The sequence below is a fragment of the Oryx dammah genome, unplaced genomic scaffold (assembly GCF_014754425.2).
Source record: "Oryx dammah isolate SB20612 unplaced genomic scaffold, SCBI_Odam_1.1 HiC_scaffold_3, whole genome shotgun sequence".
NCBI lineage: Eukaryota > Metazoa > Chordata > Mammalia > Artiodactyla > Bovidae > Oryx > Oryx dammah.
The window spans coordinates 84,610,949-84,625,143 of record NW_024070187.1 but is presented as its reverse complement, the minus strand read 5'-3'; the positions used below and the strand labels follow the sequence as shown (position 1 = coordinate 84,625,143).

General features: G+C 38.6%; 1 protein-coding gene across 1 annotated transcript in view; it reads right to left on the bottom strand.

Annotated features, from left to right (window-relative positions):
• Positions 1-5,638: 5,638 nt before the first annotated feature.
• PRR27 (proline rich 27) overlaps positions 5,639-14,195 on the bottom strand; it is a 30,034-nt gene continuing 21,477 nt past the window's right edge. The window contains exons 16-17 of the mRNA XM_040237324.1: positions 9,529-10,059; positions 5,639-5,644 (exon numbers count right to left, since the gene is read on the bottom strand). Of these exons, the coding sequence (XP_040093258.1) occupies positions 5,639-5,644; positions 9,529-10,059 (537 nt within the window). The remainder of the gene's footprint in view (positions 5,645-9,528; positions 10,060-14,195) is intronic.

The following is a 14,195-nucleotide window of genomic DNA, read 5'->3' as shown; positions in this document are numbered from 1 at the left end:
AATACACGGAAGAACTGTACAAAAAAGATCTTCACGACCCAGATAATCATGATGATGTGATCACTCATCTAGAGCCAGACATCTTGGAATGTGAAGTCGAGTGGGCCTTAGAAAGCATCACTATGAACAAAGCTAGTGGAGGTGATGGAATTCCAGTTGAGCTGTTTCAAATCTTGAAAGATGATGCTGTGAAAGTGCTGCACTCAATATGCCAGCAAATTTGGAAAACTCAGCAGTGGCCACAGGACTGGGAAAGTCAGTTTTCATTCCAATCCCAAAGAAAGGCAATGCAAAAGAATGCTCAAACTACTGCACAATTGCACTCATCTCACATGCTAGTAAAGTAATGCTCAAAATTTTCCAAGCGAGGCTTCAGCAATACGTGAACTGTGAACTCCCTGATGTTCAAGCTGGTTTTAGAAAAGGCCGAGGAACCAGAGATCAAATTGCCAACATCCGCTGGATCATGGAAAAAGCAAGAGAATTCCAGAATAACATCTATCTCTGCTTTATTGACTATGCCAATGCCTTTGACTGTGAGGATAACAATAAACTGTGGGAAATTCTGAAAGAGATGGGAATACCAGACCACCTAACCTGCCTCTTGAGAAATCTGTATGCAGATCAGGAAGCAACAGTTAGAACTGGACATGGAACAACAGACTGGTTCCAAATAGGAAAAGGAGTACGTCAAGGCTGTATATTGTCACCCTGCTTATTTAACTTCTATGCAGAGTACATCATGAGAAACGCTGGACTGGAAGAAGCACAAGCTGGAATCAAGATTGCCGGGAGAAATATTAATAACTTCAGACATGCAGATGACACCACCCTTATGGCAGAAAGTGAAGAGGAGCTAAAAAGCCTCTTGATGAAAGTGAAAGAGGAGAGTGAAAAAGTTGGCTTAAAGCTCAGCATTCAGAAAATGAAGATCATGGCATCCGGTCCCATCACTTCATGGGAAATAGATGGGGAAACAGTGGAAACAGTGTCAGACTTTATTTTTTTGGGCTCCAAAATCACTGCAGATGGTGACTGCAGCCATGAAATTAAAAGATGCTTACTCCTTGGAAGAAAAGTTATGACCAACCTAGATAGTATATTCAAAAGCAGAGACATTATTTTGCTGACTATGGTCCGTCTAGTCAAGGCTATGGTTTTTCCTGTGGTCATGTATGGATGTGAGAATTGGACTGTGAAGAAGGCTGAGCACTGAAGAATTGATGCTTTTGACCTGTGGTGTTGGAGAAGACTCTTGAGAGTCCCTTGGACTGCAAGGAGATCCAACCAGTCCATTCTGAAGGAGATCAACCCTGGGATTTCTTTGGAAGGAATGATGCTGAAGCTGAAACTCCAGTACTTTGGCCACCTCATTGGAAGAGTTGACTCATTGGAAAAGACTCTGATGCTGGGAGGGATTGGGGGCAGGAGGAGAAGGGGACGAGCGAGGATGAGATGGCTGGATGGCATCACGGACTCAATGGACATGAGTCTGAGTGAACTCCGGGAGATGGTGATGGACAGGGAGGCCTGGCAGCAATTCATGGGGTCGCAAAGAGTCGGACAAGACTGAGCGACTGAACTGAACTGAACTCACTGATAGCTAATGATTTTGAACCTCTTTTCGTGTTTTAATTGACCATTCATACATCTTCTTTGGTGAAACTGTTCAAATCATTCACCTATTTTATTTGTTTTTTATATATATTTTTAAAATTTTACTTTATAATACTGTATTGGTTTTGCCATACATTGATATGAATCCGCCTTGGGTGTACCTGAGTTACCAATCCTGAAACCCCCTCCCACCTCCCTCTCCATATCATGTCTCTGGGTCATCCGAGTGCACCAGCCCCAAGAATCCAGTTTCCTTTATCGAACCTAGACTGGCGATTCGTTTCTTACATGATAGTATACATGTTTCAATGCCATTCTCCCAAATCATCCCACCCTCTCCCTCTCCCACAGAGTCCAAAAGTCTGTTCTATGCATCTGTGTCTCTTTTGCTGTCTTGCATACAGGGTTATCATTAACATCTTTCTAAATTCCATGTGTATATGGAATTTAGTTACTGTATGGAATTTAGTGTTAGTATACTGTATTGGTGTTTTTCTTTCTGGCTTACTTCACTCTGTATAATCGGCTCCAGTTTCATCCACCTCAGTAGAACTGATTCAAATGTATTCTTTTTAATGGCTGAGTGATACTCATTGTGTATATGTACCACAGCTTTCTTAGCCATTCGTCTGCTAATGGACATCTAGGTTGCTTCCATGTCCTGGCTATTATAAACATTGCTGCGATGAACACTGGGGTACACGTGTCTCTTTCAATTCTGGTTTCCTCAGTGTGTATGCCCAGCAGTGGGATTGCTGGGTCATAAGGCAATTCTATTTCCAGTTTTTTAAGGAATCTCCACTCTGTTCTCCATAGTGGCTGTACTAGTTTGCATTCCCACCAACAGTGTAAGAGGGTTCCCTTTTCTCCACACTCTTTCTAGCATTTATTGCTTGTTTTGGATTGCAGCCATTCTGACTGGCATGAAATGGTACCTCATTGTGGTCTTGATTTGCATTTCTCTGATAATTAGTGATGTTGAACATTATTGTGATTTTAGAGACAACAAATTTTTAAAGGGTTGAGATTATTATGCGGCTATTTTTTCAACAGCTGAAAGTTTGTCCTAAAGTGGTTAAGTGGCTAATGTCCTGAAGCTAACAGTTGTTCCAGCCGGGACCCTGACTTAGCATGCAGTGTTTCTGTCACTAGAACCTAATCTGTTAACTAGTACTCTCTGAATCATCCTTAACTTTTTCCTGAAGTCAAAATTCTACTGATGTCAAAGTTTCTGTTTTTTGGGGGCCCAACAAATCAAAATTTCAAAACTTTTTCTTAGCTTTTGAATTTTCCAGGCTATTGATAACCTGTGTCATCACACTAGCAGCCAGTCCAGTATTCCTGCCGTCACCTTTCCACAAGCCAAGGGACATGGCTCCAGGGTCCTCTGTCTTCAGTTTTCCTTCCTCTCTTTGTAAGTAGTCCCAGGTGAGTTTTTAAATCTGTTAACCTATTCCTCAATTTTTTTTTTAAAGTGAAAGTCTTGTCTTTAGTATTTTTTGCTATTTTTTTAAATTGAAGTATAATGAATATAAATATTATAGAAGTTACAGGTGTATTGTGATTTACACTTTAAAAAATATTATATTAACTGTATTCCCTGTGTTGCAAGATACAGCTTATTTTATACATAAAAGTTTGTACCCCTTAATCTACTCCTTAAGTTCCTTTCTTTCTGCTTCATGTAGAGCCAATTCTGTTTGTAGGATCTCAGCCTTTATCATTTTCTTTCTCCTGATTTTCAGATTCAAACCGACTTCACTAGAATCTGACTTATAAGGTTTTATATATTTAAATATACAGAGTTATGAGTTTGCCAAAGGTTTCATTCATTGCTCAAATACCATCCATCTTCCCATGTTTGAGTAGGGTGTGATTTAACAAGGAGTTATTCTCTCATCAACTTGATATCTAACTCCAATCTGAATTCTGTCTATTGCCTCTGGGGCCTCCCCAAGAGGTTTCTTTGTTCTAATATTTGGAACCTTCGAATGTTAACTTATTTGGCAAAAAAGAAAAAAAAAAGCATCTTTGAGAGATGTGATTAAGTTTAGAGCTCAAAAATGGAGAGATTATACTGTATTACCTAGGTGGGCCCTGAATGCAATCTTTAGTTGTGTCCGACTCTTTGTGATCCCGTGGACTGTTGCCTGCGAAGCGCCTCTGTTCATTGACTTTTCCAGAATACTGGAGTGAGTTGACATTTCCTCCTCCAGGGGGACTCCTGACCCAGGAATTGAACTTGTGTTTTCTGTCTCCTGCATTGGCAGGCAGATTCTTTGCCACTGAGCCACCTGGGAAGCCCCAAATGCAATCACATATACCTTTTAAAGGCAAGATTTGAAAACATACATGGGAGAAAATACTGTAAAAAATAATCAGACAGAGGCTTGATGCTTTATTCCCTAAAGATTAGAATGATGCAGCCACAAGTTAAGAGATGCTAATAGCTACAGAAAGAAACTGGGAGGGTCACAGCTCCCCAAAAGCCTATCAAGGGACCATTGACCCTGTGACATATTAATTTCAGTCCAGTCAACTTCATTTTGGACCTCCTGAAATGTGAGGGAATGAATTATTTATTTAAGCCACTAACTTAGTAATTTGTTGCAATAACCAAAAGAAATCAGCACACTTATCCTGCTTAACTTCATGATAGTTTGTATTATTTTCTGATTTCCAGTAAAGTTCTAACGCCATGTTTCCTTGGTATGCTTTCTCATTCTGCCTCTGATACATTTCAGAGGTATAATCTTGGCAAATCATTTATCTTCTCTGTTACTTAATTGCCTAATATTTATGGGAATAATAATTGTGTACACTTGCAGGGTTTTTATAAGGGCTTAATAAACTTATATTGTTAGGAGCTTAGAACAGTGCCTATAACTGCAAAGTACTATGTAAATTCATGTTAGATTAATGTTTAAAAAGTAGGTGAAACATTTTAGGGGAAGGGAAATGGGGAGATAGCCATGGAATGATGCTTGTCTCCTCTTTATGTTTTGCTGAAAGGTTTACTTTTGTTTTAGGTTCAAAGGATTTGTTAACTAAAGAAAACTCATCACACACAATAAGCAATTTTAATATTTAATAGAGGATTATTGGACTTAATTTAAATACACAGTCATTACAAGTAAAGAAACAGATGCAATGGAGAAAAGTAACAGCACATATGTCACCAAATGAAGCTGAATGACATACTGAGTTAAATAGCACTGGGAAGTCCCTTGTTAACAGTAATCTGGAGTCCCAATTGGGAAAGGGTCCCAGCAGTGTATCCATCCCATGGGTGAGTCTTCAGATTGTAATTTCAAGAGCTCCCATTTATTATCCCAGGGCCACAAAGTGATGTCTTTAGCAGATTGTGCACAAAAATGCAGCTCTGGTTTTACTTTAATTTTTAAAAAAATACTGTGTTTCACTCTGTAAGTCAAAGGATTTCATTAGACTTCCAGGGGATTGGCCAGACCCTCAGGGACTCAAGAATTTCAACACCCATTCCCTTTCTTATCTAAAGTACCACTTGACTTGCTGTGCTTACAGACAGGCATGGAATCCAGACAGTGTCCAGACAGGTCAGAAGCAGGTCGGCTCTCCTACTTCTGAAGCCTGAACAAGACTTCTTCCTTTTTAATTTCCTTAACAAACTACTTTCTGTTTACTTTCAGAAGAAACAAATTGGAAACAAAAAATAAAAAAAAAAAAATTCTTTTTGTGTTGTGTTTTTTATATAGGGTTTATTCAAAAGAAAAGCACATATTGCCATCAGATGTTTAAATCTCTGACAATTATTATTTACATAGTTAAGAAGTAACCTTATAAAATTGTGAATTGGAAAAAAAATAAACCAAATATCATTTCTATATAAATTAAATCCAATGAAAAAATATCACAAACAAACCTATATGGTGAGACTGATTATTTAAATGTTTTTTATTGAAATATATTTTTAATATAACAGAATGGTAGTCTTTGAAAAGAAAATACATTTTTTTTTAGCTTTCACTGATTCTTGTTCCAATTATTCCTGAAAAAGAGAGATAACAAATTAGTTTTGTATAAAAAGTATCAAATCGCTATAGAAAATTCCTCTTGTTGCATTATGATTTTAACATTAAGGGACTATATTGAATGGTTATCTATAAATCCATGCTACTGGAGATCCAACCAGTCCATTCTGAAGAAGATCAACCCTGGGATTTCTTTGGAAAGAATGATGCTGAAGCTGAAGCTCCAGTACTTTGGCCACCTCATGCAAAGAGTTGACTCACTGGAAAAGACTCTGAAGCTGGGAGGGATTGGGGGCAGGAGGAGAAGGGGACAACAGAGCATGAGATGGCTGGATGGCATCACGGACTCGATGGACGTGAGTCTGAGTGAACTCCGGGAGTTGGTGATGGACAGGGAGGTCTGGCGTGCTGCAATTCATGGGGTCGCAGAGAGTCGGACACAACTGAGCGACTGAACTGAACTGAACTGAACTATTAGAAGTCACGTTTAAGAGAATCAAGTTTGTTTTCCTCTATCTTCTTATAGCTATTATGCATTCTCATAACAATTTTAAAATGCAATGCTAATTCAGTGTTATGATTTATTTGCATGCATGCATATATTGTATAGAATATTTTGTGTGGGAGTGTTGGGATCAGATCACCAGTCTCCTGATACTAAATGACTTGAAGTAGAATTCCTTCTCTGTCTTAAAAACTTTTGGAGAAAAGTAGTACTCTTTCTTTTACCTGTTATGAATTGTCATTAATATAGTAAGGAAAGAAATATAAACGTTTATTGAAAATACGAAAGTATTAAAATTTGGAATATCTTGAACTAATTCACTAATAAATACCCTTTATCTTATATAATAGTAAAATAAAAACCTCAAAGAATATGAGAGTAGAAAAGGTTTAACAACTCAACATTTAAGCCTTTTAATTCGTTTTGTAATAGCTGCTGTTAAGAGGCATCACTAACAATAGTAAAAGCTATCAAATTAGGTCCTCAATGCTACTGTAAGCACGGATGTCATCTTACAGAAATCCTGATGTGGTTAACAGTCAAATAAAGCCTTGCTGTTTTCCTGTCTAGGGAATATTTTTAACAGTCAAATTGGAAAAGATTTATGAAAGAATAAAGGAATGAGGTCACAATAAAGGATAGAAATGGTATGGACATAACAGGAGCAGAAGATGTTAAGAAGCAGTGGCAAGAATACTCAGAAGAACTATATAAAAAAGATCGTAATGACCCAGATAACCATCATGGTGTGATCACTCATCAAGAGCCAGACATCGTGGAGTGTGAAGTCAAGTGGGCCTTAGGAAGCATTACTACAAACAAAGCTAGTGGAGGTGATGGAATTCCAGCTGAGCTATTTCAAATCCTGAAAGATGATGCTGTGAAAATGCTGCACTCAATATGCCAGCAAATTTGGAAAACTCAGCAGTGGTCACAGGACTGGAAAAGGTCAGTTTTCATTCCAATCCTAAAGAAAGGCAATGCCAAAGAATGTTCAAATTACCATGTAATTGCACTCATCTGATACTCTAGCAAAGTAATACTGAAACTTCTCCAAGTTAAGCTTCAATAGTACATGAACCGGGAAGTTTCAGATGTTCAAGTTGGATTTAGAAAACGCAGAGGAATCAGAGGTTAAGTTGAAAACATATGCTGGATCATCGAAAAAGCAAGAGAGTTCCAGAAAAATATCTATTTTTGCTTTATTGACTATGCCAAAACCTTTGACTATGTGGATCACCACAAACTGTGGAAATTCTGAAAGAGATGGGAATACCAGACCACCTTACCTGCCTCCTGAGAAATCTGTATGCAAGTCAAGAAGCAACAGTTAGAACTGGACATAGAACAGCAGACTGGTTCCAAATTGGGAAAGGAGTATGTCAAGGCTGTATATCATCACTCTGCTTATTTAACTTATATGCAGAGTACATCATCTTAAATGCTGGGCTGGATGAAGCACAAGCTAGAATCAAGATTGCCAGGAGAAATATCAATAACCTCAGATATGCAGATGACACCACCCATATGGCAGAAAGTGAAGAAGAACTAAGGAGCCTCTTGATGAAAGTGAAAAAGGAGAGTGAAAAAGCTGGCTTAAAACTCAAAATTCAAAAAACTAAGATCATGACATCCAGTCCCATCACTTGATGGCAAATAGATGGGGAAACAATGGACACAATCACAGACTTTATTTTCTTGGGCTCCAAAATCACTGCAGATGTTGATTTCAGCCATGAAGTTAAAAGATGCTTGCTCCTTGGAAGAAAATTTATGACAAACCTAGACAGCATATTAAAAGGCAGAGACACTACTTTGCTGACAAAGGTCCACCTAGTCAAAGTTATGATTTTTCCAATAGTCATGTATGGATGTGAGAGTAAGACCATAAAGAAAGCTGAGTTGCTGAAGAATTGATGTTTTTAAGCTGTGGTGTTGGAACAGACACTTGAGAGTCCTTTAGACTGCAAGGAGATCCAACCAGTCCATCTTAAAGGAGATCAGTCCTGTTCATTGGAAGGACTGATGTTGAAGATGAAACTTCAATACTTTGGCCTCCTGATTTGAAGAGCTGTCTCATTTGAAAAGACCCTAATGTTGGGAAAGACTGAAGGTGGGAGGGGTAGGGGTAGGGGACGACAGAGGATGAGATGGCTGGATGGGATTACCAACTCAATGGACATGAGTAAACTCATGAGTAAACTCCGAGAGTTGGTGATGGACAGGGAGGCCTGGCGTACTGTGTTTCATAGTGTCACAAAAAGTCAGACATGACTGAATGATTGAACTGAACTGAACTAAACTGATACTGCTCTCACACTTAGCTTTTGGAAACAAAGACCTGGTCAAATTATGCAATAAAGGTAAATAAATTCCTTTGGATATAGGAAACAGTCTAAGACAGTTAGTGTTTTCAAGGCTCACTTTTCTGAAGTCATTTCTTTTTACCCATACTTTCTAAAATATCTCTTTATCTCCATGTGAGTCATGAACTATAAGTATGTATATAGACTGATGGAAGCAGAGTGCTTTGTGTCAAAGAAACATACTAAAGGAACATGTTAACATGTAGAGCATTGGAGCATAAGGATGGCTCTTCAAACTTCTGGGGAGCAGTTCCCTGCAAGCATTTAACTTGATCCTGATCTCTATTAGGAATAAGGGTACAAGAAGCAAAGTTTTACCTCCTTCTAGGAAACAACTACTGCTGCTGCAGCCGCTAAGTTGCTTCAGTCGTGTCTGACTCTGTGAGACCCCGTAGACGGCAGCCCACCAGGCTTCCCCATCCCTGGGATTCTCCAGGCAAGAACACTGGAGTGGGTTGCCATTTCCTTCTCCAATGTGTGAAAGTGAAAAGTGAAAGTGAAGTCACTCAGTCGTGTCCGACCCTCAGCGACCCCACGGACTGCAGCCTAAGAGGCTCCTCCGTTCATGGGATTTTCCAGGCAAGAGTACTGGAGTGGGGTGCCATTGCCTTTTCCAAAACAACTACTAGGAGTATTCAATTAGTGGCAATACACTTTAGAAATTATTCACTGTTGAATTTAAGCTCTCATTTGTCTTTAGCCTGTGCCCAGGTTTCAGAGTATCTTCCATGTACTTTGGAATCCAACTGTGTGAACTGCAGCAAGCTAGTCTTTCCCTGTCCTTTACTATCTCTCTGAGTTTGTTCAAGCTCATGTCCATTGAGTCAGCAATGCTAACAAACCGTGGGTGTGTATATACATGCCCAAACTTATCAAAGTATGCATTTTTAGTACTGGTAGTTTGTTTTATATCCTATCTCAACAGAGCTGTTCAAAATATCTCAGTGGATATATGTTTGTTTATGGAGAGACTTTCTTTCCTGCTACTATAAATCTCATGCATCACAGGACTAAGACTGAGGCCACTTACCTGGTCAAAAGAAATAGAGGACTGAGGTTCTGGGGCAGCGTGGGCAGCTGCTGCAGGCTCGGCTTCATCAGGCTCTGTGATAGTAAGTGGTTGGACATCTGGGACAGTAGGTGGGGGTGTAGTAGGTGGGGGTGTAGTAGGTGGGACAAGAATCTCAACTATATATGTGTTGTCTGCAGAAGGTGCAGCTTCATTTGGTGGGTAAAAAGGTCCTGTAGGTCTACGTGAGGCAGGAACAAGGCGGAAAACCCCAGTAGGAGGAGGTTGACCGGAAAAAGGAGATATGGGAAGACTAGCAATACTGTAGAGGGGAGCTCCAAGAACAGTGAAAACCAGGGGATTTGCGGGTACTGCTGTATCAGGATCAGGATTCCTAGGGTAATTGGGGAAGTTAGTCTTTGTAAGATAGACAGGAGGAGGGAAATCACTGTCTGGCATGGGATAAGGAATACTTGCAGATGGGTTAACTGGGTAAGGAATACTTGCAGATGGGTTAACTGGGTAAGGACTGCCTATGTTGTCACTGTAATCCTAAAGGAGAGCAAAGTAGTCAATTAAAGATGATTACCTCCATCCTATCTATATTACTTATGACTGTGATGACATTTAATAAGTAAAGATTATATTATATCATCCTCTGGGCTTATCACAAAATCCCCAGGGACTAAAGACTTTGCAATATAACTTCTCAATGAATGTAGATTGTTCCTCAATGGTTTGGGGACACTTTGTCTTTCTTGATGGATTTTCAAAAACTTTTTTAAAGTGTCAAATGAGCACCTGCTCTGTGCTGTCCATGTGTCTCGTGTCCACATGGATAGAACAGACAAGGTTTCTTTGCCTGTGCCACGGTTGTTGTCTCTCAGGTAGGAAGCTTCTTCATTAAAATTTAATATTGTGTATAGTATTCTTTCCAATTTTAGGGCCATTTCCTGAATTACTGAGTTAAAATACTTGCTCCTGGATCATGAAGGTAAGATGCATGATACACAAGCAATAGACATTCCAGAGTGTTCACAGAGGCAGACACATAACAGTGATTCACATTGTGATCAGGGAGTTCTAATTCTTATGATTAAAATCTTAACTCTTGTAAAAAATTAAAAGTAGTATCTCATATTGCCTTCATTTTAAAAATTATTTTCTATTCCTTTGCCGTATGTCTAATGGTACTTGGTTAAAACTATACACATCTGGGTCATATGTCTTGGCTTTTCCTTGATAGATTGTTGTGTTGATCTACTGTATACTTGTGGGTAGATATTATTGTTATTTTCTTAACACTCTCCTGTCATCAGAATTGAGGCAAAAATGACAAAGAACTAAACAAAAATTCTAATGGCAGTAAACTGATGAATGTCTTGGTGTGCTACATAGGGATACTTTGAGTATTTGCTGCACAGAAGTCACCTAACAATTTGGGACATACTCCTCCTGCTAGTAATTCCTAGATCATGCTTTCTTCCGCTATGCTTTCACATAGGCAAAATCTTCTCAGATTCATCACTTATTTTGTCGAAGTAAACTCAGTGCAATATTATTATAAAATCTTGTCAAAGCATGAGGAGGAAACCTGGGCATAGCAAAACTTATATCCACTATAAAGGGTGTATACTTGCTTAATGCTTCTGTTCATTGAAAAGAAATAAAATTCTTACAGTAAATATATATAAATATATATTTATACTATATATTTATACTTCATAAACATTTTTCTATCAAATATGAGCTTAATAGGATTAATATTTTAACAGCAATAGTAGTCACAAAATTGCATACTAAAAATTAAAGAGTTTTAAAATGTAAAATATACTTCAAGGTAGAAACAAATACATTTCTGTGCATGTTCATTGCTCAGTCATGTACAACTCTTTGCAATTCCATGGACTGTAGCCCGCCAGGCTCCTCTGTCCATGGATTTCTCTAGGCAAGAATACTGGAGTGGGTTTCCATTTCCTCCAAAATACATTTATACATAGGTGAAAAAAATTTTTTTTACCACATCAATAAAGTGGAAGCATTTCTAAAACAAAGGAAAAAGTTAATTCACTATGGTTATTCATTATGGAGTTCCAGAGAGATAAGAAAGGAGAGATAAGAAAGACTTCTTAAGTGAAAAATTCAAATAAATACAGGAAAACAGCAGAATGGGAAAGACTAGAGATCTCTTCAAGAAAAACGGAGATATCAAGGGAACATTTCATGCAAATATGGGCATAATAAAGGACAGAAGCAGCAAGGACCTAAGAGAAGCTGAAAAGATTAAGAAGAGGTGGCAAGAATACACAGAAAACTATACAAAAATGATCTTCATGACCCTGATAACCATGATGATGTGATCACTTACCTAAAGCCAGACATGCCAAAGTATAAAATCAAGGGGGCCTTAGGAAGAATTAGGAAGAACAAAGGTAGAGGAGGTAATGGAATTCCAGATGAGCTATTTCAAGTCCTAAAAGATGATACTGTGAAAGTGCTGCACTCAATATGCCAGCAAATTTGAAAGGCTCAGCAGTGGCCACAGGATTGGAAAAAGTGTTTTCATTCCAATCCCAGAGAAAGGCAATGCCAAAAAATGTTCAAACTACTATACAATTGTGCTTATTTCACATGCTAGCAAGATAATGCTCAAAATCCTTCAAACTAAACTTCAACAATATGTTAACTAAGAACTTTTAGATGTACAAGCTGGATTTAGAAAAAGCACAGGAACCAGAGATCAAATTGCCAACCTCTTCTGGATCATAGAAAAAGCAAGGCAATTCCAAAAAAAATATCTGCTTTTGCTTCTTTGACTATGCTAAAGCTTTTGACTGTGTGGAGCAGAGCAAACTGTGGAAAATTCCTAAAGAGAGGGCAATACCAGACTACCTTACCTGTCTCCTGAGAAACTTTTATGCAGGTCAAGAAGCAACAGTTAGAACTGGGCATGGAACAGCAGACTGATTCAAAATTGGAAAAGGAGTATATCAAGGCTGTATATTGTCACCCTCCTTATTTACCTTTATGCAGAGTGCAGCCGCTCAGTTGTGTCCGACTCTTTGTGACCCCATGGACTGTAGCCTACCAGGCTCCTCTGTCCATGGGATTTTCCAGGCAATAGTACTGGAGTGGGTTTCCTTCTCCAGGGGATCTTCCGGGTCCAGGGATCGAATTCGGGTCTCCTGCATTGCAGATGCTTTACCGTCTGAGCCACCAGGAAGACATCATATGAAATTCCAGGATGGATGAAGCACAAGCTGGAATCAAGATTGCTGGGAGAAATATCAACAACTTCAGATGTGCAGATGATGCCACTATGACAGCAGAAAGCAAAGAGGAACTAAAGAGACTCTTGATTAATATAAAAGAGGAGAGAGAAAAAGTTGGCTTAAAGCTCAACATTGAAAAAACTAAGATCATGGCATCTGGTCCCATCTGTTCATGGCAGATAGTTGGAGAAACAATAGAAACCGTGACAGACTTTATTTTCTTGGGCTGCAAAATCACTGGAGAGTGACTGTAGTCACAAAATTTATAGATGCTTGCTTCTTGGAAGAAAAGCTATGACCAACCTCTATCATATTAGAAAGCAGAGACATCACTTTGCCGACAAAGGTCTGTGTAGTAAAAACTACGGATTTTCCAGTATTCATGTATGGACGGGAGAGTTGGACCGTAAAGAAGGGTGAGAGTTGAAGAATTGATACTTTTGAATTGTGGTGTTGGAGAAGACTCTTGAGAGTCTCTTGGACTGCAAGTCAATCCAACCAGTTAATCCAAAAGAAATTAACCCTGAATATTTACTGGAAGAACTGATGCTGAAACGGAAGCTCCAACACTTTGGCCACCTAATGCAAAGAACCAACTCATTGAAAAAGACCCTGATGCTGGAAAATATTGAAGACAGGAGGAGAAGGGGGTAAAATAAGATGAGATGGTTGGATGCCATCACCAACTCAATGGACATGAGTCTGAGCAAATTCTGGGAGATAGTGAAAGAGAAGCCTGGAGTGCTGCAGTCCATGGGGTCATAAAGAGTCAGACATAGTGACTGAAAAACAACAACTACATCAGATCTTCAGCAACGGGACTTCACTTCCAGAGGAAGCCTAATCCACTTTTGTATAATTTGAAAATGTAAACTATTAAGATCATCTGTCTGGAATTCTGGTTCCCTATAATTTATTCTCCTCCAACCCACTGCCTTTCTGAATTCACTTCTTTTCCTTGCTGCGTATTCATTTTCAGATTACACAACTTTTATTATTTTGATATCTGAAAATTTCTTTTGAAAAGTTTGGCACAGTAAACTGCATACTCATTAACATGTCTCTGCATCATTATCAACATTATAACTACAATATACAATTGTAGAATCGCTATCTACAACTATTTGATGATTATACTATTACTGCAATTTAAAAAGTCCATTTACTTACCCTTGCAAAAGAAACATACATGAGGCAGGCCCAAACGAGAAACTTCATGTTGGTTGACCCTATGAACATTAATATTATAAATTATTTCAGAAAACATACAATATATTCCATATTTTTCTTCTATAGAATAACAAAAGTATCTATGGCTTTATTAGTCTGACAGAATGGGAAAGACTAGAGATCTCTTCAAGAAAATTAGAGATATCAAGGGAACATTTCATGCAAAGATGGGCTCGATAAAGGACA